Here is a 25,773-nt window from a genome sequence, read left to right as displayed (position 1 = left end):
GCAAGAGTGAGGTTCAGGCAAAGAAATGTGGAAAAAAGAGCAAGTCGTGGATGAGGTGAGGTTTAGACACGAACTGTCACACACAGCAATTCTCCATTTCAAAAACTCATATAAGGGTTGAAAAGCAAGACTTTTAGTGACAGGAATATCAGTGATGAAACCAGCTGTGTGTTTTTACTCATTAAGATGTGCTGTGCTGTCACTTGCCTTTACAAACACCATTTGTTCTTCTCTCTGTTACAGGATCCGCTGTTTGCTGCCCTTCTGTTCAGGGGGATGTAACAAAAAAACTAAATGAGAAACACTGGAATACCAAGTGAAGTTTTGTGAATTTGTGATGTTTGTCAATATAGGCTATACCACAGAAGATTTCATAATAAAAAAAATTACAATAAAAACCTCACAATGTTTTTTTCCTTATTTATTTTATTATACAGGGAAAACAAGAATATGAGAGATTTCAAATGCAAGAATATGATGATGTTTGTGACTTTGCCTTTTATTCAGATGTTTCACTTTTATGATCTGGAAATCAATAATCACAAGTTTACACAGAAAGCATTTGAACATTTCACAGCATGTACCTTAAAGGACCTGCTTAGTTAGAGAATGTCTACCATGTTCTTATGGGCAATTGCCCAGGGCATCTTCTTGTTCTGTGCAGTAGTCTCCTTGCCACCAAGTTTATCAGTATCCTGACCTTCTATGACAGGACATGGAGGTTCACAACACACAGGCCATTTGAATAACCTTGGACAGCAACACTTGACTTGGAAAGGAAATGTAATTGGATGAAAGTCACACATCGAGGGCTGTGGACCAGAGGGGTAGTTGTGATATTTGAAAAACATTTACAGGAAATCACAAACAAATACCTACATATGCAGTTCTATGGAACAGAAAAATATCTTAAATCAGAAAAAAGTAATTGATTGTTATAATAAAAACATTTAGAATGTATGCATTGATGTAGTGTCAAGTATGATATTTAACATTTTTAATTAAATAAGGTCTAAATAACCAACTCTATGTTTACTACATAACAATCATTATGGCCAAAGCTGACTGGCAACTGAAAACACTTGAATGAATGTGAATGAATATATATTTTGTAGTTAAAACATTGTATTTCACTTGAATAAATGAACACATTACATTAACCCCCTTCAAAATGAATTTATTTGGGACTCCTGATTAGTCATCAACATGTAAAGATTTGTAAAACTCCACATACTGTATGAAGTTCAAGTTCAAGTTCGGTTTATTCGTCACATACATAGTCATACACAGTATAACACGCAGTGAAATGGTGGAGAGTGCTCTGTCCAAACTGAGGAAGAGAACCAGGGGTGCATAGAGAAAAAAAGTATATATATATGCAGATAAATATATATATTCTATGTATGTACAAAAATATATTAACAATGTATGTACAATATATGTATATTATGATTATATACACAATGTACAATGTATATGGTTGGGTATATATGTACACAATCTACAGAATGTACAGATCCATTTTGTATAATACCATATCTACAGTTGTTGTGTAACAGGGTAATTGAGTATAAATCTAAATCTATATATACAGATGTACAGATATACAGTCATGTTACATGGTGGTGGTGGTGGTCCCCACAGTTTATCAGTTTCCCTGATTCAGGGCCCGAATGGCCTGTGGGAAGAATAATGGCTACTTCCTTTTGTGCACAGTAAGGTTTTTCTTTTTGTCTTAGCTGTTACCAGGACAACTTTTGTTCATCTCTCCTTCCATAACTGCACGGGACCCACATTTTATTTATTTTTTTATGGGTCACTTTAAGCATTCATAAAGCTGAATCAGAAAGTTTACATTTGAACATTCACTGTTCTTCTTTAAAATATCAAAAGGCCATTTAATGTTCTGCCAATGCTCTGTGCGTCTCTCATCATTTAAGTTCTGTCTCCTGGTTCTATGGCAGTAAATGACTGTCCAGATGGTAAAATGGCATGTACTGACTAAAAAAAAATTAACTAATTATGGCCTTTATAGGTGATGTGGTTTAGGATGTCAAGTGACATCTGTCTACATCATCTAAGAAATGTGACTTTTATCACCTTCACAACTAGTTATAATGCATAGCTTTGATTGTTCTGGAAGTCATTATCATGGTATACTTTCTCCTCTGAAAGCCTCGGACTGTAACTACTGTTAACTAATATTAACTGTATAGTATTAACTACTTTCCCTATTTTAGCAATGTTATATGATTGAGTGCCATTTGGGATTCAGCATTTAAGTTCAATACATTTAAATGACATGGACTAATAAGGGTTAACGTTACATAACCGAGTAGGCTGTGTAGCTCGGTCAGTGTAGTTGCTGAGTGTGCCGTCTCTGTCCAGGTCTTTCCATAGTGATCGGAGATCTCCTGCGACAGATCCCTATTGCAGTGCTCTTTGGGATCTTCCTCTACATGGGTGTGATGTCCCTGAATGGGATCCAGTTAACCGAACGCATCCAGCTGCTCCTCATGCCTCCAAAATACCACCCAGACCACATTTACATACGCAAGGTCAGCACTCGCACGTCCTGCAAAGTGCATCACACCCCTTCACATGCTCTCTACAGAGAATGATGCCCACATGTTTTCTAAGGGGTTTGCCATGTTTGTAATTGACCTTGCTCTTTGCTCAGTAATACACTGAACATTTTGTTAGTAATAAAACTGATCCGCTCTGTAATATAAATTGTATATCTATTTTTATACACAATTTTCCCACTTCAAGGGAAAAAAAATGTAAAAGTTTAATTAAATAGCTAAAAAATTGCTTTGTACTTGGTTGCAAGCATTCAGTCCTTTGATCAGGCAATCAGTGCCTGTCTGCAATCTATGGACATCTACAGACATTGGGTTTGGTTCTGTAGACACTGGGTTTGGTTCCTGGTTCCAGCCTCTGGACTGATGAGTGCGGATGAGTCTCTGGCGAACGAGCTGAATACATTCTTTGCTCGCTTCGAGGCTACATCTAGCAGCGCTAATGCTAGCAGCGCCAATGCTAACGGCGCTAGTGCTAACAGCGCCAATGCTAACGGCGCTAGTGCTAACAGCGCCAATGCTAACGGCGCTAGTGCTAACAGCGCTAGTCCAAATGGTACTATCGGCGCAGCCAATGGCACATGCACGGGGCCCACCATAGAACAGCGCCCTCTCATCATCACGGAGAGTGACGTGAGGAGAGTGTTTAAAAGAGTGAATACCAGGAAGGCGATGGGACCAGACGGCATCTGCGGGAGGGTCCTCAAAGCCTGCGCAGATCAGCTAGCCCCGGTATTCACCGACATCTTCAATCTCTCCCTGACGCTCGGTATCGTCCCGTCCAGCTTCAAGCGGTCCACCATCGTCCCCGTCCCGAAGAAACCTCGACCCTCCGACCTCAATGACTACCGCCCTGTCGCCCTCACATCAGTCGTGATGAAGTGCTTTGAAAAGCTAGTCAGAGACATATTTTACAGTCAGTACATGCCATTTTACCATCTGGACAGTCATTTACTACCATAGAACCAGGAGACAGAACTTAAATGATGAGAGACGCACAGAGCATTGGCAGAACATTAAATGGCTTTTTGATATTTTAAAGAAGAACAGTGAATGTTCAAATGTAAACTTTCTGATTCAGCTTTATGAATGCTTAAAGTGACACATAAAAAATAAATAAAATGTGGGTCCCGTACAGTTATGGAATGAGAGATGAACAAAAGTTGTCCTGGCATCAGCTAAGACAAAAAAAAACCTATCACAACTAGGTCATGGTAGTAGGCTAATCTTTTCCGTGATGATAATATAGATATACGGAGACTGGACACCTGACCGACAGGACAGGGGGAATATTAGCGCTTTAGCAAACTAGAGGGAACTAGCAAGTACATATGGCATCTAACAACGCTATCTTTGACACGCCTGCTTAGGTTTGCTTTCTGTTAACAAATATCCCTAACGCTAAAACCCTTTTAGTGATATTGTTGTGTTATTCAATATTAGGCCTATATTTGTCAACATTTGTTATTTAGGCTCATTGTTCACTTTTTAAATTTTTATTTATTTATTTTTTTACCGTCGCCCGTTTTTAATGTCGGTGACCACTGACAGTGCAAACGAATCTCAGCGTTTGTGGATCTCGAACCTAAAGAGCTCACATCCTTCTACTCGCGATCTGTGTTATTGGTTACACATCTGAAATATGACGAGCGTCCGTAAAATAAAGTAAGAGAGAACAGGACGGACACTACAGAGTGTCGCATGTGAAGGCTTACACATAATAATTTTGGATAAATCATTTACAGGTTCTCATTCGCAAATTGTGCAAACCGTAATGAAGCAACTTGTCTTTTTTTTTATTTTTATTTTTTTTTAAACCTTATTTAGTTTTCATCAGTTCTTTCGTCATGGTCAATTGAAACAGTCCCTCCGTGTGTCGCTTAGTTCTCTGAAAGCATTAACGAGTCAACGCCGCCTGTGGGCTTAAAACGCGCCAGCCGCCGCTTCTTTTGTAGGGGCGGCAGTGTGACGTCACAATGACGGAACTAGAGAACGGCAGCTGCATGTATAAGCAGGTAGCGCAGTTGTGATTGTCACTCCAAAAACGATAATTGTCTGAGACCTCAAGAAGAAGTCACGTTAACCCAATATATGCCTTTAATATGTTTCCATATGTACTGAGAATGAGTGAGCTCCTCCAGCGGAGTCCTCGTAAACAGGTACGCAGGTGGGATGGGGACACGGCTCTCTTCTGCTCATTTTAAAACGTTAGTAAAGACTCAGTTTAGCAGCCGTGTTAAACGTTTTGTTTGTTTCCTAGGCTTCTCCGGTTATACCTGACTTGGAGGATGAAAAGGTCACTCAGGAAAGTCTTGATGTGAGCAAAGTGGTAAGGGAGGCCCAAGGAACCAGCAAGAAGCTCACGGTGGAGAGAAAAGGGGAAGATTCATGCAGGATGAAGAATGGCCTTGTCGCTCCTGCTGGTTCTGCTGTGACCACGCAACCTGAACCTGCCTCCAGAGGAGCTGGTAGAGCAGCTACCCCTTGGTATAAAGTGAACATCCACAAGATCAGAGAAAGACGTGTTACCCCTTTGATGGGGGAACACAGCTACACCACCTCCATCCAAGACATCCCTCGTCCCAGAACTGATTTGGCAAGCGAGACTGAGGACATTGTGGAAAGTGGTGATAAAAAAGAGACAGAGGAGAAAATTGAGCAGAGGGCTGGAGAAGAGAAAAGCAAGAGTGAGGTTCAGGCAAAGAAATGTGGAAAAAAGAGCAAGTCGTGGATGAGGTGAGGTTTAGACACGAACTGTCACACACAGCAATTCTCCATTTCAAAAACTCATATAAGGGTTGAAAAGCAAGACTTTTAGTGACAGGAATATCAGTGATGAAACCAGCTGTGTGTTTTTACTCATTAAGATGTGCTGTGCTGTCACTTGCCTTTACAAACACCATTTGTTCTTCTCTCTGTTACAGGATCCGCTGTTTGCTGCCCTTCTGTTCAGGGGGATGTAACAAAAAAACTAAATGAGAAACACTGGAATACCAAGTGAAGTTTTGTGAATTTGTGATGTTTGTCAATATAGGCTATACCACAGAAGATTTCATAATAAAAAAATTACAATAAAAACCTCACAATGTTTTTTTCCTTATTTATTTTATTATACAGGGAAAACAAGAATATGAGAGATTTCAAATGCAAGAATATGATGATGTTTGTGACTTTGCCTTTTATTCAGATGTTTGACTTTTATGATCTGGAAATCAATAATCACAAGTTTACACAGAAAGCATTTGAACATTTCACAGCATGTACCTTAAAGGACCTGCTTAGTTAGAGAATGTCTACTATGTTCTTATGGGCAATTGCCCAGGGCATCTTCTTGTTCTGTGCAGTAGTCTCCTTGCCACCAAGTTTATCAGTATCCTGACCTTCTATGACAGGACATGGAGGTTCACAACACACAGGCCATTTGAATAACCTTGGACAGCAACACTTGACTTGGAAAGGAAATGTAATTGGATGAAAGTCACTCATCGAGGGCTGTGGACCAGAGGGGTAGTTGTGATATTTGAAAAACATTTACAGGAAATCACAAACAAATACCTACATATGCAGTTCTATGGAACAGAAAAATATCTTAAATCAGAAAAAAGTAATTGATTGTTATAATAAAAACATTTAGAATGTATGCATTGATGTAGTGTCAAGTATGATATTTAACATTTTTAATTAAATAAGGTCTAAATAACCAACTCTATGTTTACTACATAACAATCATTATGGCCAAAGCTGACTGGCAACTGAAAACACTTGAATGAATGTGAATGAATATATATTTTGTAGTTAAAACATTGTATTTCACTTGAATAAATGAACACATTACATTAACCCCCTTCAAAATGAATTTATTTGGGACTCCTGATTAGTCATCAACAAGTAAAGATTTGTAAAACTCCACATACTGTATGAAGTTCAAGTTCAAGTTCGGTTTATTCGTCACATACATAGTCATACACAGTATAACACGCAGTGAAATGGTGGAGAGTGCTCTGTCCAAACTGAGGAAGAGAACCAGGGGTGCATAGAGAAAAAAAGTATATATATATGCAGATAAATATATATATTCTATGTATGTACAAAAATATATTAACAATGTATGTACAATATATGTATATTATGATTATATACACAATGTACAATGTATATGGTTGGGTATATATGTACACAATCTACAGAATGTACAGATCCATTTTGTATAATACCATATCTACAGTTGTTGTGTAACAGGGTAATTGAGTATAAATCTAAATCTATATATACAGATGTACAGATATACAGTCATGTTACATGGTGGTGGTGGTGGTCCCCACAGTTTATCAGTTTCCCTGATTCAGGGCCCGAATGGCCTGTGGGAAGAATAATGGCTACTTCCTTTTGTGCACAGTAAGGTTTTTCTTTTTGTCTTAGCTGTTACCAGGACAACTTTTGTTCATCTCTCCTTCCATAACTGCACGGGACCCACATTTTATTTATTTTTTTATGGGTCACTTTAAGCATTCATAAAGCTGAATCAGAAAGTTTACATTTGAACATTCACTGTTCTTCTTTAAAATATCAAAAGGCCATTTAATGTTCTGCCAATGCTCTGTGCGTCTCTCATCATTTAAGTTCTGTCTCCTGGTTCTATGGCAGTAAATGACTGTCCAGATGGTAAAATGGCATGTACTGACTAAAAAAAAATTAACTAATTATGGCCTTTATAGGTGATGTGGTTTAGGATGTCAAGTGACATCTGTCTACATCATCTAAGAAATGTGACTTTTATCAACTTCACAACTAGTTATAATGCATAGCTTTGATTGTTCTGGAAGTCATTATCATGGTATACTTTCTCCTCTGAAAGCCTCGGACTGTAACTACTGTTAACTAATATTAACTGTATAGTATTAACTACTTTCCCTATTTTAGCAATGTTATATGATTGAGTGCCATTTGGGATTCAGCATTTAAGTTCAATACATTTAAATGACATGGACTAATAAGGGTTAACGTTACATAACCGAGTAGGCTGTGTAGCTCGGTCAGTGTAGTTGCTGAGTGTGCCGTCTCTGTCCAGGTCTTTCCATAGTGATCGGAGATCTCCTGCGACAGATCCCTATTGCAGTGCTCTTTGGGATCTTCCTCTACATGGGTGTGATGTCCCTGAATGGGATCCAGTTAACCAAACGCATCCAGCTGCTCCTCATGCCTCCAAAATACCACCCAGACCACATTTACATACGCAAGGTCAGCACTCGCACGTCCTGCAAAGTGCATCACACCCCTTCACATGCTCTCTACAGAGAATGATGCCCACATGTTTTCTAAGGGGTTTGCCATGTTTGTAATTGACCTTGCTCTTTGCTCAGTAATACACTGAACATTTTGTTAGTAATAAAACTGATCCGCTCTGTAATATAAATTGTGTATCTATTTTTATACACAATTTTCCCACTTCAAGGGAAAAAAATGTAAAAGTTTAATTAAATAGCTAAAAAATTGCTTTGTACTTGGTTGCAAGCATTCAGTCCTTTGATCAGGCAATCAGTGCCTGTCTGCAATCTATGGACATCTACAGACATTGGGTTTGGTTCTGTAGACACTGGGTTTGGTTCCTGGTTCCAGCCTCTGGACTGATGAGTGCGGATGAGTCTCTGGCGAACGAGCTGAATACATTCTTTGCTCGCTTCGAGGCTACATCTAGCAGCGCTAATGCTAACGGCGCTAGTGCTAACAGCGCTAGTCCAAATGGTACTATCGGCGCAGCCAATGGCACATGCACGGGGCCCACCATAGAACAGCGCCCTCTCATCATCACGGAGAGTGACGTGAGGAGAGTGTTTAAAAGAGTGAATACCAGGAAGGCGATGGGACCAGACGGCATCTGCGGGAGGGTCCTCAAAGCCTGCGCAGATCAGCTAGCCCCGGTATTCACCGACATCTTCAATCTCTCCCTGACGCTCGGTATCGTCCCGTCCAGCTTCAAGCGGTCCACCATCGTCCCCGTCCCGAAGAAACCTCGACCCTCCGACCTCAATGACTACCGCCCTGTCGCCCTCACATCAGTCGTGATGAAGTGCTTTGAAAAGCTAGTCAGAGACATATTTTACAGTCAGTACATGCCATTTTACCATCTGGACAGTCATTTACTGCCATAGAACCAGGAGACAGAACTTAAATGATGAGAGACGCACAGAGCATTGGCAGAACATTAAATGGCTTTTTGATATTTTAAAGAAGAACAGTGAATGTTCAAATGTAAACTTTCTGATTCAGCTTTATGAATGCTTAAAGTGACACATAAAAAATAAATAAAATGTGGGTCCCGTACAGTTATGGAATGAGAGATGAACAAAAGTTGTCCTGGCATCAGCTAAGACAAAAAAAAACCTATCACAACTAGGTCATGGTAGTAGGCTAATCTTTTCCGTGATGATAATATAGATATACGGAGACTGGACACCTGACCGACAGGACAGGGGGAATATTAGCGCTTTAGCAAACTAGAGGGAACTAGCAAGTACATATGGCATCTAACAACGCTATCTTTGACACGCCTGCTTAGGTTTGCTTTCTGTTAACAAATATCCCTAACGCTAAAACCCTTTTAGTGATATTGTTGTGTTATTCAATATTAGGCCTATATTTGTCAACATTTGTTATTTAGGCTCATTGTTCACTTTTTTAATTTTTATTTATTTATTTATTTTTACCGTCGCCCGTTTTTAATGTCGGTGACCACCGACAGTGCAAACGAATCTCAGCGTTTGTGGATCTCGAATCTAAAGAGCTCACATCCTTCTACTCGCGATCTGTGTTATTGGTTACACATCTGAAATATGACGAGCGTCCGTAAAATAAAGTAAGAGAGAACAGGACGGACACTACAGAGTGTCGCATGTGAAGGCTTACACATAATAATTTTGGATAAATCATTTACAGGTTCTCATTCGCAAATTGTGCAAACCGTAATGAAGCAACTTGTCTTTTTTTTTATTTTTATTTTTTTTTAAACCTTATTTAGTTTTCATCAGTTCTTTCGTCATGGTCAGTTGAAACAGTCCCTCCGTGTGTCGCTTAGTTCTCTGAAAGCATTAACGAGTCAACGCCGCCTGTGGGCTTAAAACGCGCCAGCCGCCGCTTCTTTTGTTGGGGCGGCAGTGTGACGTCACAATGACGGAAGGAGAGAACGGCAGCTGCATGTATAAGCAGGTAGCGCAGTTGTGATTGTCACTCCAAAAACGATAATTGTCTGAGACCTCAAGAAGAAGTCACGTTAACCCAATATATGCCTTTAATATGTTTCCATATGTACTGAGAATGAGTGAGCTCCTCCAGCGGAGTCCTCGTAAACAGGTACGCAGGTGGGATGGGGACACGGCTCTCTTCTGCTCATTTTAAAACGTTAGTAAAGACTCAGTTTAGCAGCCGTGTTAAACGTTTTGTTTGTTTCCTAGGCTTCTCCGGTTATACCTGACTTGGAGGATGAAAAGGTCACTCAGGAAAGTCTTGATGTGAGCAAAGTGGTAAGGGAGGCCCAAGGAACCAGCAAGAAGCTCACGGTGGAGAGAAAAGGGGAAGATTCATGCAGGATGAAGAATGGCCTTGTCGCTCCTGCTGGTTCTGCTGTGACCACGCAACCTGAACCTGCCTCCAGAGGAGCTGGTAGAGCAGCTACCCCTTGGTATAAAGTGAACATCCACAAGATCAGAGCAAGACGTGTTACCCCTTTGATGGGGGAACACAGCTACACCACCTCCATCCAAGACATCCCTCGTCCCAGAACTGATTTGGCAAGCGAGACTGAGGACATTGTGGAAAGTGGTGATAAAAAAGAGACAGAGGAGAAAATTGAGCAGAGGGCTGGAGAAGAGAAAAGCAAGAGTGAGGTTCAGGCAAAGAAATGTGGAAAAAAGAGCAAGTCGTGGATGAGGTGAGGTTTAGACACGAACTGTCACACACAGCAATTCTCCATTTCAAAAACTCATATAAGGGTTGAAAAGCAAGACTTTTAGTGACAGGAATATCAGTGATGAAACCAGCTGTGTGTTTTTACTCATTAAGATGTGCTGTGCTGTCACTTGCCTTTACAAACACCATTTGTTCTTCTCTCTGTTACAGGATCCGCTGTTTGCTGCCCTTCTGTTCAGGGGGATGTAACAAAAAAACTAAATGAGAAACACTGGAATACCAAGTGAAGTTTTGTGAATTTGTGATGTTTGTCAATATAGGCTATACCACAGAAGATTTCATAATAAAAAAAATTACAATAAAAACCTCACAATGTTTTTTTCCTTATTTATTTTATTATACAGGGAAAACAAGAATATGAGAGATTTCAAATGCAAGAATATGATGATGTTTGTGACTTTGCCTTTTATTCAGATGTTTGACTTTTATGATCTGGAAATCAATAATCACAAGTTTACACAGAAAGCATTTGAACATTTCACAGCATGTACCTTAAAGGACCTGCTTAGTTAGAGAATGTCTACCATGTTCTTATGGGCAATTGCCCAGGGCATCTTCTTGTTCTGTGCAGTAGTCTCCTTGCCACCAAGTTTATCAGTATCCTGACCTTCTATGACAGGACATGGAGGTTCACAACACACAGGCCATTTGAATAACCTTGGACAGCAACACTTGACTTGGAAAGGAAATGTAATTGGATGAAAGTCACACATCGAGGGCTGTGGACCAGAGGGGTAGTTGTGATATTTGAAAAACATTTACAGGAAATCACAAACAAATACCTACATATGCAGTTCTATGGAACAGAAAAATATCTTAAATCAGAAAAAAGTAATTGATTGTTATAATAAAAACATTTAGAATGTATGCATTGATGTAGTGTCAAGTATGATATTTAACATTTTTAATTAAATAAGGTCTAAATAACCAACTCTATGTTTACTACATAACAATCATTATGGCCAAAGCTGACTGGCAACTGAAAACACTTGAATGAATGTGAATGAATATATATTTTGTAGTTAAAACATTGTATTTCACTTGAATAAATGAACACATTACATTAACCCCCTTCAAAATGAATTTATTTGGGACTCCTGATTAGTCATCAACATGTAAAGATTTGTAAAACTCCGCATACTGTATGAATAATGGCTACTTCCTTTTGTGCACAGTAAGGTTTTTTTTGGTCTTAGCTGTTACCAGGACAACTTTTGTTCATCTCTCCTTCCATAACTGCACGGGACCCACATTTTATTTATTTTTTATGGGTCACTTTAAGCATTCATAAAGCTGAATCAGAAAGTTTACATTTGAACATTCACTGTTCTTCTTTAAAATATCAAAAAGCCATTTAATGTTCTGCCAATGCTCTGTGTGTCTCTCATCATTTAAGTTCGGTGTCCTGGTTCTATGGCAATAAATGACTGTCCAGATGGTAAAATGGCATGTACTGACTGTAAAATATGACTATAAGGATGAGTGTGGTTAGTGAAGCCATTTTTTGTTCCAATTGTCCTACCATGCTTTAATTAAGACTGCTGCTTAAAGACAGCCTCCAACGCTGTGAGCTAACTGAAATGTCCATCTGTCTAGTTGTATTAAAATGTTAGACGTAACCATGCTATGTTCATTATAGCTTAGCTGTGTTAATTAGCAACTGACTCTGAATCAGAGCTTGTGTAATTATTCTGATCATCATCTAGCTCTTTTGGGTGCTCCGAGTCCAGCATTTAACTCAACAAAACCTCTACGGCAGTGTAAAGATGCTTTTTCCTCATAGCTGTCATTAATGTTACGCCATTCACTTGGTGTTATGTGGTACTCATGGGCTTTTCCCAGAATACATTTTTCAGAGCCAAAATGGCACAAGTGCACTTATGCCCTTCCAGCGCCCAACATTTTTTTTCATTTTTTTTCCCCATTTTTAATTTTTTATTTCACACAAAATGCCACTCTTTAAAATTGATTGTGTATACTCACTGTCACTGAAGAAATTGACTCGAGCAATGTGCATTGTTTAGACAGATTAAACACCTGAAAATAAATTGTGTGAAAAAGTGGTTACATTAGTGTATCACTGAAAAAAAAGAGTGCTGCCAAAAACTCCTAGCTGTGCATTTTGTAGGACTCCATAACACCAAGAATGGTACTTACCTGAAAAAGACCCAACCCTTTAATGATATAGGAAACATTTAACTTTATTTTACATACTTTAGAAACTTATTTGACAATATTTTTGTGTCTGAAATGTCTGACTTTTGCAAGTTCACAAAACACACACATTTTATATATATATATATATATATATATATATATTTTTTTTTAATATAGATAATGACAGACGTAGCTGGCTAAACAAATCCTGTGTGTATACACACACACACACACGCAGCCTGGCCAAAAAAAAAAAAAAAAAAGTCACATACTAATATTTTGTGGGACCGCCTTTAGCTTTCATTACGGCATGCATTCGCTGTGGCATCGTTTCCACAAGCTTCTGCAATGTCACAACATTTATTTCTGTCCATAGTTGCATTAATTTTTCCCCAAGATCTTGTATTGATGATGGGAGATTTGCACCACTGCACAAAGTCCTCTCCAGCACATCCCAAAGATTGTCAATGGGGTTCAGGTCTGGACTCTGTGGTGGCCAATCCATGTGTGAAAATGATGTCTCATGCACCCTGAACCACTCTTTCACAATTTGAGCCCGATGAATCCTGGCATTGTCATCTTGAAATATGCCCGTGCCATCAGGGAAGAAAAAATCCATTGATGGTATAACCTGGTCGTTCAGTATATTCAGGTAGTCAGCTGACCTCATTCTTTGGGCACATAACGTTGCTGAACCAAGACCTGACCAACTGCAGCAACCCCAGATAATAGCACTGCCCCCTGAGGCTTGTACGGTAGGCACTAGGCATGATGGGTGCATCACTTCAACCGCCTCTCTTCTTACCCTGATGCGCCCATCACTCTGGAACAGGGTAAAGCTGGACACATCAGACCACATGACCTTCTTCCATTGCTCCAGAGTCCAATCTTTGTGCTCCCTAGCAAATTGAAGCCGTTTTTGCTGGTTAGCCTCACTGACAAGTGGTTTTCTTAAGGCTGCACAGCTGTTTAGACCTAATCCCTTGAGTTCTCTTCGCATTGTGCGTGTGGAAATGCTCTTACTTTCACTATTAAACATATCCCTGAGTTCTACTGTTGTTTTTCTACGATTTGATTTCACCACTCGTTTAAGTGATCGCCGATCACGATCATTCAAGATTTTTTTCCGACCACATTCCTTCCTCGAAGATGATGTTTCCCCACTGTCCTTCCACTTTCTAATAATGCGTTGAACAGTTCTTAACCCGATTTTAGTGGTTCCAGCAATCTCCTTAGATGTTTTCTCTGCTTGATGCATGCCAATAATTTGACCCTTCTGAAACAGATCAACATCTTTTCCACGACCACAAGATGTGTCTTTCGACATGGTTGTTTAACAACTGAGAAGCTACTCACTGCATCAGTTAGGGTTAAATAACCTGTTACAAATAAACATCAACGTGGCCGCGCATAAAACATCGCGTCGTGCATCTGTCCCTCGTTGATGACGCAAACACGGAAGCGGCGCCTTCGGGGCTTGTTTATGCTTTCGCTCCACACATGTTCGTTGTCGGGATACGTGTACCGCAGATTGTAGCTCGTTGCCTGTATTCTCCGGCCCTCGTGTCGCTGCCATGATCCCAATCCCGGTGGTTGTGTGTGTGCTTGGAGGCTGGTGTGCGGTTTATCTGGTGGACACGCTGCTCAGGGTAAAACCTGCTCCCTGAATTAGCTGCATGCTAACGGGTCTGTCTGCCCCGATATAAAGGGATTAGCGCTGTTCTTTGTGTCGTACGATTGCTTTTTAAATACTTGTAATAGTTCAGTGTTAGTTCCATCACAGAGCTGTGTTTGTTAGTTAATCCAGACTACCATTACATGTTACACGGTGTCTTTTGTTTTTGGCTAATATGGCACAGCGTTTAGATAAAACTGCTGAGAGTGCAGCCTGGCGTGTTGACTAGTGTTTGTGATGCATGTTGACATGAGTCGGCCTTACTGTGTTGTGTCCCAGTCGTCTCATGCCGTGAGGAGCAGCTATGAGTCGTGGCTGTCTGCCAGCGGATTGTCGCTGTCCCCCTTTCACGTCCGATGGCACACGAGTGTGTTCAACCGCCTGTTCGCCCGGTGTGCACTCCTCAACCCGCGCTTCCTTTACGTATGGTACGCAGGTGCTTCGTGGTTTTATAGACTCCTCTTTCATCAGGGTTATGCACCCACAGACCACTATTAACCATGAAGTTGTCTGATCTATTTCTGTACATGTGTAAATTCCGTACAAATCCTTGATATTATTCATTTCTGCTCATGTCAGATAGTCTTTAAGCTTCTTGTTTTTGTGGTTTAGACTGTATATTTGCCTGGATACTGTTGAGTGATCAGCATGAAGACATTTGTAAAATGTTATCAAGTTTTACAAAGCCCTCTGGAAAAGAGCTTCTAGTACATGGAAGTGTAAATAAGCATTAAATATAGTGTGTGTGTGTGCGTGAGCAGGTTTACAGCTGGGATGGTGTTTGGGATTGTGGCCATGTTTGGCTCTGTGGTGCTGTTGGGTAGGACTCTTCTCCAGACTCTCAGGCAGATGATGAGCGAGACTCCTGAGGGCTCCCACGAGCAGGTGCTGCAGGTGGTGGTGAGTGGGGCAGAGCTGCTCTCTCTCATGTCTCATGACACGACGCACCCCCCCCATGTTACATCCTTTCCGGTCTAGTAGTTGTTTTACTCACTGGTGCTTTGGCATGGGAAGAGAAGGTTTGCCAAGTGCATGTACCCAAACTACCTTAGGCGACAGGTGATCTGATGAAAGGATACATCAGACACCATTTGTAGATGAGTATGAAATTAACAGAACATTATTTCAGCCTCAGCAGCTGTTAAGTGAGTCAGGTGTAGATACATGGGATATCTGCATTGTCTTGCTATTGTCTCCTTCCTGCTGAGCTGAAACAATGATAGGCTAGAACTGGATGGGGTGCGTTCATTAGCACAGTCTGTGTTTGTTTTACCCGGTGGTGAACTGGAAAGTGTTTGTTCCCTTCCTGAGGTTGAATCACGCCTTTACTGTGATTTCTGCTGTCAGGTGCCTGGCGTGAACCTGCCTGTCAGCCAGCTGGCCTACTTCTTTGTTGCTATTTTGGTCAGTGGTGTCATACATGAGTTTGGCCATGGGGTGGCAGCACTGAGGTAAGATTTATATAAGCTTGGTGATCCTTGCAAACAGTAAGCCATCATGAGGCTGTACTAAACGGCTCCAGTGAGTGAGTGACTGACTGCTTCTGCACATAATATTCAGCCTTATCTCAGTTCTTAACACCCCATACAATCACCAAATATAAAATCAATTCAACTTTGTAATTGATGCACTATGTGGAATAAAAAGCTCTTTTCCCAAGTCCTCTAGTAGGAAGTGTTGTATTTTAGGATGATGGAAAAGGCTACTGTGCTGTTACTCTAAAAGGAGTCATTCTCCCCTGCTGTTCATTGTCTGCTGTCCAGAGAGCAAGTGAGGCTTAACGGATTTGGCATGTTCATGTTCGTGATCTACCCGGGTGCGTTCGTAGACCTGTTCACCACCCACCTGAACCTCATCTCCCCTGTGCAGCAGCTGCGGATATTCTGCGCCGGTATGTTTGCGCGGGCGCGTGGGGCCGTACCCTCTCACACAGCCCTGCGCACTTGTACGGTTATTTGTGTAACTTTAAACGGCGTCGGGCGAAACTGAGTGCGGTTTGGGCTGAAGGTTGCGCCCTGTTGTGCTTTGCTGTGCTCAGGCGTGTGGCACAACTTTGTGCTGTGTGTGGCGGTCGTGTGCCTCCTCCTCCTGCTCCCGCTCCTCCTGTTTCCTTTCTACTACACCGGCGCAGGGGCCCTCGTCACGGACGTGGTGGAGGTCAGTCGCAGCGTCCGCTATACTATACGCAGACGTGCCTTCTCGCGTCTCCGTGCCAGACTGGCCAGTCCTCAGCTGCATCACCCTTCTGGTGCTTGTCTCTTGCCGTAGGGCTCTCCATCCAGTGGGCCTCGTGGGCTGTTTGTGGGGGACCTGGTCTCTTGGGTGGAGGACTGTACCGTGCGGGGCGTGGAGGACTGGCACTCATGTCTCCAGCATGTCGCCCACCAGCCCCAAAGTGGCTACTGCGTCCACGGCGCTGACCTCCGCCTCAACCATGCCGCCGGAAGAGGTACTGACCCACCGCTGCGTGACGGACAGGCACGCGCACCCATGCTTTGTTAACCAGTAATGCAGTTGATTTTACAAAGAAGTGTTTTAGGAGAGCAAGCTCCATTTCCGGGAGGCATCCCAGTAAGCCCAGTAAGCCGAGCCTCCTCTCTGGTCTGTTGATGGAGGGCTGCTTCTCCTTCTCCTGCTGTAGCTTTTAGGCGCCTCGATGGGACTGTGGAGTGCTGCAGTAACAGCAGCCTGACTGACCTCTGCTTCACCTACCGCAATAACCTAGAGAGCAAACAGGTAGGTCCTCTCTCTCTCTCACACAAACACGGAGACAAAGAAGGCTCCTCCATTATGTGCTCTGCCACTTCCGTGTCTCAGTTTGCCTGCCTGCCGGCAAGAAAGACCATCCAAGCGAGTTGGACGTGCCACACCAACACAGATTGCCAGAGAGGCTCCCCCCCGAGCCTGTGTGTAATCCCCTCTCTGGAGAACCAGACTCGCCTGATACGGGTCAAGCATCCGCCCCAGGAGGACATGCTCTTCGTGGGCTACCCCTCCCACCTGCAGTTCTCAGGTCAGTTTGACTGCGATGTGACGCCCCGTCTCGGACAGAAGGCGTGCATGTGTGTGTTGCTCAGCCGTGATGGCGTTTGGTTTTTCCTGCAGTGAGTCTAACCAACTTTGTGCCTCGCCTGGCCTTTCTCCATCTCCACCTGCCTGTGATGCTGGAGACCCTGTGCAAGTATCCTTTACCCTGTTGGTGGATTTTAGTTTTACACTCCTCTCTGCGCTCTGGAAATGTTTCTATTCTCATCATTGTAAGCATAATGTAATGTAAGATGTGGTAGCCTATTTTAATATGATCTCATTTTTTTTTCCCCTCTTGATTGTTGTAAGATTTATTTCTGTTGAAGGAAATGAATGCATGTTATAAAGCCAGAGTTCTGTATAGGTAGCTTTCTCTGGCTTCTGCATGTGCTGTCCTGAAGCCCCTGTGTGTGTTTGTCTTTAACCGCTGCTGCGCTGAGGTACTTGGTGTCGCTGTCAGGGGCCCTGGCAGTGGTGAACGCAGTTCCGTGCTTCGCGCTGGACGGTCAGTGGATGCTGAGCGCCTTCCTGGAGGCCTCGCTCGGCACGCTGCTCCCGGAGAAGAACAGCCGAGAGCTGCTGGGCTTTTTCATCCTGCTAGGCGGCAGCGCCCTGCTGGCTGCCAACGTGGCCCTGGGATTATGGATGGTCACGGCACGATGACGGATGGGCACCTCCTCCAAACTGCGGTGTTACGGGGGAGGGGTTTGTTTTAGTGACTCTTTCAGACGAGTAAGATTTGCGTGAAATGTTTAAAGTGGTGGAGGCTGACTCCCAGCACGCAACACGAGCAGAGTGAGACTAGTGGAGTACAGCAGGGTGTCTGTGCCCGTCTGTCCCACATCCACGCTGATGAGTTGTGATGCGGGAGTGTCCGGAGCACTCAGACACGGCATCTCAGGGGAGACCCATTATGGACCATGATCTCTAACCTAGTGCCTGTGAAGAATGACCCTCTGGACCCCACACACACACACACACACGTTATTTTTAAACGCGTACATCATGTATGCGGTTCTTCTTCACAGTAAAGGTTCTTCAGTATGTTCGTTCTTATATTTGCCACTGCAACCACGATGCCACATTCCAAAGTGTGAGACATTGTTTCACTACACAGACATGTGTAAGAGAATATAATACTTGAGCATCTAATATTGCTTTATTCATCCAATGATTTTTTTTTTTTTTTTACTTGATTATTCATAGCAATATATCTATAGTATCTTGGTTGTTTGTTTGTTTTTTTTGTTTTTGTTTTTTTTTTACATCATATTTACAATCTATACAATCAAATTGATGGGTTTTTCTGAACCAGAATTCTCTCTTGTAAATATCATATTTGCATAAACATGATGTTGAGTTGTTTCTCTTTACTGTGATCTCTCACAGTAAGCCCCACCTTGCTTTAAATATGGGCAAATAAGTTTCCACTACAAGCTATAGTCCTGCATAATATAGTGATTCATCCTGAGACGGCCTGTCCTAGGATGCGTCTGCTCGGAGCAGGAAGGTCTTTGAACTGCAGTAGAACGTCGGGACGTGTTCGGTGTCAGACACAGAGCCGTGACTGTGGCCGTCAGCCCTGTTTACAGACCAGCAGATAAAGTGCTGTTAACTTTGTCCACACTGGTTCCTGCTGCCAGGGGGATGGAGCAGAGGTGTAGGGCGGTTAGTGGGCGGCGCCTGTCGGGGTGTGGTGGAGCACATCTCAGCCTTCAGAGGTGTAGCTGACCCTTCATTTCATCTCTCTTCCTCCCTGGACTTTATAAGATCATAAATATGCCTGCTGGATTATAGGACACTTATTTTTAATGGACGGTGCACGGTCAAGCTAATGACTGAAGCGCAAATTTGGAAGCATCATGAGCATTTGCAGTTAATATAAACGGAGGAGTGTACTGCTATACTTTGCCGCAAAGTGGATTAAGTGTTTTGTGACTTTGTGAAGCTAGTTGATGGCGATATCCTTGAATGTCATTTATGGTTTGACAACGGTAATGATGATGATGATGATGGCTCCAATGTGCCTGTTTCTTTTGGTGGAACCGTCATACTCCCCTGTGCTGTGATGAGTTCTGAGAGCTTCTGTTTTTGGTTTTCTGGAGGTTTTGTCATTTGGAAGATGCTACAAGATACTGAAACATGATTTGACGTAAAAGCATTAAGCACCTGTAACAGTAATATACGATGAGATCTGCAAAAAAAAAAAAAAAGTACTTTTTTTTATTATGTATGGGAAATTTCACATACATTGCCCAGTTTTGTCAGTGCTAGCAAGTGAATCAAAATGTAAACCAAAATATACATTCTAGTCATATAGTGATACTATGCTTTCTAGGTCACATGGGATTTAAATTCTTGTGGTAGACTACACTTGCAGTGATTGATGTCAACCACCAGGTGGTAGTGTTGTCATAAACCATACAGGGGCAGTGTGAGGATTTTATCGACTTGTTATGCATCTGCCAAAGTGCTGCCACCCGAATCAAAAGGATCTAACCTAGATAAGATGAGGCAACATACTATGCAACATTGGTGTCTCATAAGAGTCTGCCAAGCTGTTGTGAAATACTGAACCTCCAATATCAGCCCGGTCCACCAAGTCTGTCTCTCTGTCCTTAGCTTGGCCTTTGCTGTGCAGGTTTAGACTGCTCACTTCACACCCACACAGCCCTGTACACTTGTACGGTTATTTGTGGCTGTCAGCTACTGGATGATGGATTACAGGAAGCTGGGAAGTGATTCATCTTGTCCTTTGTTATATGGTACCTCCTACGCTGGTGTAGCTCTTCTGTCCCTGGAGGCCCCTGTTTAAGGACTGTGCTCGTCCCTCATAATGGACCGATGGCCGTAAACAGCGCTTGGCGGGTCCCTCCCCTGGAGGCCATGGCATTTTTGGCCACTTCCTCCCGGGGTGGAGTGTGTGGTCAGTGCACGCCCCCAGCCCCCAGACTTGGACCATGGCCGACCATCGAGCTGCGTTATTTCAAAAGGACGTAATTATACACGCATGAGCTTTGGGTGGAGACGGAAGATTACATGACATTGGCAACATTGGTTGTGTGTGTGTGTGCGCGTGCTTCTGCTAAGTTTAGGAAGATGGGCCCATTTCTGGGTGTTGGGAGATCTCGCATAAGTTCCCATACACTACCCTGAGTCCTCACTGTGTTTACTGGATCAGCCCCTACTGTAGAAGAGCTCAGGAAACATGCTACAAGTTTCCTGGAATCTTGGTCAAATGTTCCATTAAATGTTTGACTGACTGTGTTTGAAAGTTGGGGGGTGGTGGTGAGCTGATGTGAGTTGCTGATTCACTGTGCACGTGTTTTTTAATCTTCTTTGCATTCTGAGTATTTGTTTCCCCCCAGCATGGTCTGATTACTATTTAATCAACACCTCTGTCATTTACTCAGGAACAGAAACAAATCTAAATGCAGTATGTAATATCAGGCTAGACACACACCCCCACCTTACCCACTCCTCTCTCTCTGTCTGTCTACAAAGCCATTCCTGCCATGCTATATTCAGAGTTTTTCTCCATCTGTCTGGGTTCATGATAATAATTATATTTGATAACAGTGAGTAATGTTTTTTAAGGCCCTCTTCCTTGTCTTGTCTGTGCTTGAGTGTGTGTGCATGCATACAAATGCTTGTCCATATATAACTCTTTGCTGTTTAGTAAACATGTGACATGCATAAATTTACCCTGAAGGTATAAATGATCTATTATTAGCGCTGTAATGGATGCCTGCTGAGATGATGTTACGAGGGTGTGTGTTTGGTAAGGAGAGGAAGGAGTCGTGTCCGAGTCTGCTCCTGCTGAAGTTAGTGTTAGGGTTAGGGTTAGTGTTAGGGTTAGTGTAAGCAGTGCAGTGGTTAGGGTTAGTGTTAGGGTAAGCAGTGCAGTGGTTAGGGTTAGTGTTAGGATTAGGGTTAGGGTAAGCAGTACAGTATTTAGGTTTAGTGTTGAGGTTAGTGTTAGTGTAAGCAATGCAGTAGTTAGGGTTAATGTTAGGGTTAGGGTAAGCAGTGCAGTATTTAGGTTTAGTGTTGGGGTTAGTGTTAGGGTAAGCAGTGCAGTAGTTGGGGTTAGTGTTAGTGTAAGCAGTGCAGTAGTTAGGGTTAATGTTAGGGTTAGGGTAAGCAGTGCAGTATTTAGGTTTAGTGTTAGGGTAAGCAGTGCAGTTGTTCGGATTAGGTTTAGGGTTAAGTGCAAAGTGTGCTCCAGTGTCCGGGTTGCCTGTAACACACTACTATAGAAGTTCACTTACACTCTGCACTGTAACACACTGCTGTTGAAGCTCAGTTACACTCTGCACTGTAACACACTGCTGTTGAAGCTCAACACTTCTGGCCAAGCCAAAAATTCATCTGGTTGTTTCTGAAAAATATGTTCTCTTTTCTCTAACTGACAAGGTATGTTTTATTATGTGTATCTATTTATTTACTGTAATTAAAATACAATTATGCTTAATCTCTTTACCATTATGAAAATTAAGGGTGATGATTAAGGTTGGATTAAGGTGATCAGACAGTGAGAATGTAAATGCACCTCTAAAATGTACCTGGTTCAATCATCTGGATTCAGGACATTTTCGTATTTTTATCAACTAAAAAAAACCTTCAGATTGCACACATGCTTGTTTTTCTTCTCTCTAGTCAGTCGAGTTGATTTGTAATGACTTTCAAATCACTTCAGTTGATCTGTGGTAAAACATGACTTGACTTTCAGGAGCCGTGCGTTCATTCCTCAGGCTGAGTCTGGCCAGAGAGCATAGGCGAGACTATGTTCCTGTGATGCTGTTTAAGGTATATTATACGAAATGAGTTCTGTACAGTAAGCTGATTCCACACCAGACTGTCTGACTAAAGGTAATTCTGCTTCACTTGATGCGACTTTTGGTGGGGCCATCTAAAAGTAGACATTTATGTCCAGTTAGTCAAGGAGAAGTCCCAGCCAAGCCAAATTGCATCTTATGTTTTAACCCACGCAGGGCCAGAAAATTGCATGATCATATATTCCTCAGCCACATTCAGCCTTAGGCGGTAACATATCACCAAGCGTCGGTTCTTGGTATCAACCTAAAGAACAAACATGTAGCAAGAAAAATCAAATGTAAGTATGACTTTTGTGGAAAGTCATTCATTTTCAAGTTTCAAACAATGTAAATGTCAAAGTACTTACAATTTATTTCTACTTTTCCTGTTTGATTTCTGAAAGCTGAACAAAGGCCACATTCCCTGAGTCAGTGAAGTGTTTGTGTTTGCTTCTGGTAGGGTAGCGGCGGCCGTGCGCCAAGTACGGATTTCCTGGCTGACGCAGCTGTTTCAGAGTCTACCGCAGCTGCAGGGAAGAGCTGTCATTTAACAGCAGAAGAGACTGCTTGTGTCATTGGACATTACTGTCAAAACAGTTGACTGAACTGCGGGCAGTCAGGGAAGATGCACAGCAGACAAAACTAAGTAGAGTCCGTTTGCTTTTTTTGCTAATCTGGGAACAAAGATGTTATGGAGGCACTTTGTAGGTAGTCTTTGCTTTAATGACCCTCATTTGTTTTCTGCGAGAGGGTCTCTGTCTGTGTGTGTGTAAGTCCAGGCTTGTGTCTGTTACTCCCCATCCTGTAAACAGGGCAGAGACGGTGTTGGGCTGAGCCCAGGAGTGTCGGTGCTATTACGCTCCTCCCTGCCCATCTCTCTACATGAGCCCTCCAGATTCAGTGTTCAGCTTCAGTACCACAGGCTGTGTGCGGCACCTTGCCAGTGTCGCTTACTTATTTCAGTGCGCCTCTTCCTCTGTATGGAAATATTCATTATATTACTTTATTTTTTTATGTTCTCTGTGCCTCCAAGTTTTAAAACGACTAAGAATGTTAGTCAACCAGTCCTCTTAAGGACTTTACCTACAGAGTAACACCAGTTATCAGGCTAATTCTAAAAAACGAATAAATTAAGACTCCGCTAACCTCAATAATCACAGATCGATCTCTAATATTTCATTTTTAGGAAAGATTATTGAGAAGGTGGTCTCTCTTCAACTTGAAGAATATTTAAATAGTAATGAAGTAAGTGTTACATTTCAGTTTGAGTTTAGAGCTCATCACAGCACAGAAACCACACTAACCAAAGTCATGAACGATCTTAGACTAAACCGTGACCCCTAAACCTGTCTATACTGGTTCTTCTTGACCTCAGTGCAGCATTTGATACTGTAGACTACTGTATATTGCTAGTCTAAGAGTCTTGGTAGACTGGCCTAACTGGTATTGGTCTGAACTGGGTCCAGTCATATCAGACCAGTCACGAGTACCGTCAAAATTGGCGAGAGCAGCTATAAATGCCATGTGCTACCTTGTGTCCCCAAGGGCTCAATTTTGGGACCAGCTCTCTCTCCCTAACCTCTACATGCTTCCATTGCCCACAGAGGTCAGTAAATATGTCTCATTTCAGCAGTGTGCAGATAGAATTATATATGTCATGTCCCTAGACACTGATCCCAGGGGTTCCACTGAGTTGCTTTTTAACTGTCTAGAAGATATTGAGTCCCAGGTGGGACATAATTTGCGACTCAGTGACAACAAAACGGATTTTATCATCATTTGGACTGTTTGTGAGTGTACTGATGCAGTAACTTCTCTGGAGTCCCTATCAGTTAAGGCCCAATACTACATCAAAAACCTAGGTGTCACAATGACCATGACCCAAGTTTTAAATGCCATGTTAGCACAGCGTCTTCGTAACAAATCCAAGGTCAGAAGTGTCTTCACAGCAAGTGATGGTGACAAACTTCTGCACACATTTGATTCACCACATATGTAATGTGCAGGTCTCTCTCTACGAAAACTGTTTTTAGCCAACAGAGGATTCAGAATGCAGTGGCCAGAGTACTAGCACACGCAAAGTGAAGAGAACATATTACATATTACCAAAAATATACCAAACCTGTATACATATAATATACATATTACCAAATATACCAATCCTATATACATATAGTATACAAATATACATATTACCAAATATACCAGTCCTGTAAGGTTGCGTTGCATTGGCTACCACGGTCACTCAGAATTAACTTTAGAGTCCTACTGTTGACCTTTAAGTGTTAATGTGGTCTTGTCCCTCCATAGGTCAGCTGTATGATCACAAGACATGCACCCCATGCAAGTTGTGCCTACTACCCGAATAAAGAACACAGTTACTGCATTCTGCTGCCGTGGTCCCAAACTCTGGAATTCTCTCCCACAAATGACCTGAGGCACTATGACAACATAAATCCTTTTTGTAAGAAAGTTAAAACTTTGCTGTTGTGTAAGGCCCTTTACTTAAAACTGCCAGGTCTCCACTATATTCTTAGCTTGCAAGTGTTTTAAATATTGTTTTTCTCTTTTAACTATGCACTTGGATTTGCTGCAGTTGCACTTTTATTTCCTTGAAGGGCGGTTTTTAAAATTAACTTTTACTTTAAATGATTCATTCCTCTAATGTATATTTTATAAATTTCATCTTAATCATGTTGCACATTCTTTTTCATTGTTTTTTGGTAGATGCCTCCCTGGGTGATGGATCTCGGGGATGTAATGAGCTCTATTATCCTTCTATGTGTTCTCTATTTTCTGGAAAGCACTTTGTAAACTTTGTTTAAGAAAGTGCGATACAAATAAAATGTATTGTTACATGCAGGGCCATGTTAAACCTCCGGGCCTCTCTGTCTGACTCCAACCTGCCTCAGAGGTGGACACCTATGGACGTCTCGCTGGAAAGAGACCTCTATAAAAAGCGTCTCCTTGTCTGTGCACCACCAAAAATTGCTTTGCATATAAATACTGTGTGCCAAAAGAAAAGGGATAGAATGTGAGAAATGAATGAGACAGAAAGGAGGCGAGAGGACCCTGCCTGCGTCTCTCTGAGCGACGCCTCCCTGCCTGCGTCTCTTTCTGCAGCGTCTCCCTGCCTGCGTCCTTCTGACCGACGTCTGCCCTGCCTGCGTCTCTCTGAGAGGCGTCTCCATACTTGTGTAAACATCTTCCTAGCTTCACATCACCGCTTTCCGTCCAGTATACAACAGCATGGGCACTGTCCTCTACTGGCTGCTCAGGTATTTTTCAGAAAACTGCTTAAAGCATAACCTGGTCCACTTTGATGGTAAAGATCTGCAGGCAGAGGAGATGAATGCAGTAATCCAGATTACCACCTCATCTAGGGGCAGTGGTAGCTCAGTGGTTAATCAGAAGGTGGCCAGTTTATGTCCCACTGCTGCACAGTTACCACTGTAACTGAACAAGCCCTTACCTCAATTGTTCAAGTTGTGTTCAGTCAGAATTAAAAAGTGTCAGAAACTCTTGTGTGATTGTTATCAGTCTAAAGGAATGA

The 25,773-nt window shown here is 42.2% G+C and overlaps 1 protein-coding gene and 1 long non-coding RNA gene across 7 annotated transcripts; both read left to right on the top strand.

The window, feature by feature from the left end:
• Nucleotides 1–14,164: 14,164 nt before the first annotated feature.
• Nucleotides 14,165–21,160, top strand: mbtps2 (membrane-bound transcription factor peptidase, site 2). Its single transcript, XM_026995559.2, has 11 exons — nt 14,165–14,350; nt 14,656–14,804; nt 15,138–15,276; nt 15,724–15,827; nt 16,140–16,267; nt 16,415–16,533; nt 16,645–16,825; nt 17,018–17,112; nt 17,194–17,389; nt 17,482–17,557; nt 17,844–21,160. Exons 1-11 carry the CDS (start codon nt 14,276–14,278, stop codon nt 18,064–18,066), a joined length of 1,485 nt encoding a protein of 494 aa, XP_026851360.2. The 5' UTR covers nt 14,165–14,275; the 3' UTR covers nt 18,067–21,160.
• A 378-nt stretch (nt 21,161–21,538) lies between these two features.
• Nucleotides 21,539–25,730, top strand: LOC113567522. 6 transcript variants are annotated; one of them, XR_003409464.2, is made up of 8 exons: nt 21,539–21,819; nt 22,136–22,275; nt 22,398–22,519; nt 22,681–22,866; nt 23,033–23,198; nt 23,407–23,465; nt 24,531–24,684; nt 24,948–25,730. It is a non-coding gene; the product is annotated as an uncharacterized LOC113567522 (long non-coding RNA). The 6 variants fall into 6 exon arrangements; XR_003409465.2 differs by having other exon boundaries at nt 22,681–22,871; XR_004776128.1 differs by having other exon boundaries at nt 22,681–22,928.
• Nucleotides 25,731–25,773: the final 43 nt, after the last annotated feature.

Source organism: Electrophorus electricus, chromosome 5, assembly GCF_013358815.1.
Source record: "Electrophorus electricus isolate fEleEle1 chromosome 5, fEleEle1.pri, whole genome shotgun sequence".
Lineage (NCBI taxonomy): Eukaryota > Metazoa > Chordata > Actinopteri > Gymnotiformes > Gymnotidae > Electrophorus > Electrophorus electricus.
Note: the sequence above shows the minus strand (reverse complement) of the source record. Positions and strands in the feature narration are given on the sequence as shown.

Excerpts from the sequence above, each read along its gene's own strand:
- mbtps2 (XM_026995559.2), top strand. The coding sequence starts at position 14,276 with ATGATCCCAATCCCGGTGGTTGTGTGTGTGCTTGGAGGCTGGTGTGCG. Across the intron at positions 14,351-14,655 it reads TGGTGGACACGCTGCTCAGG|TCGTCTCATGCCGTGAGGAG; the intron begins GTAAAACCTGCT and ends GTTGTGTCCCAG. Across the intron at positions 16,268-16,414 it reads GCTGCGGATATTCTGCGCCG|GCGTGTGGCACAACTTTGTG; the intron begins GTATGTTTGCGC and ends TGCTGTGCTCAG.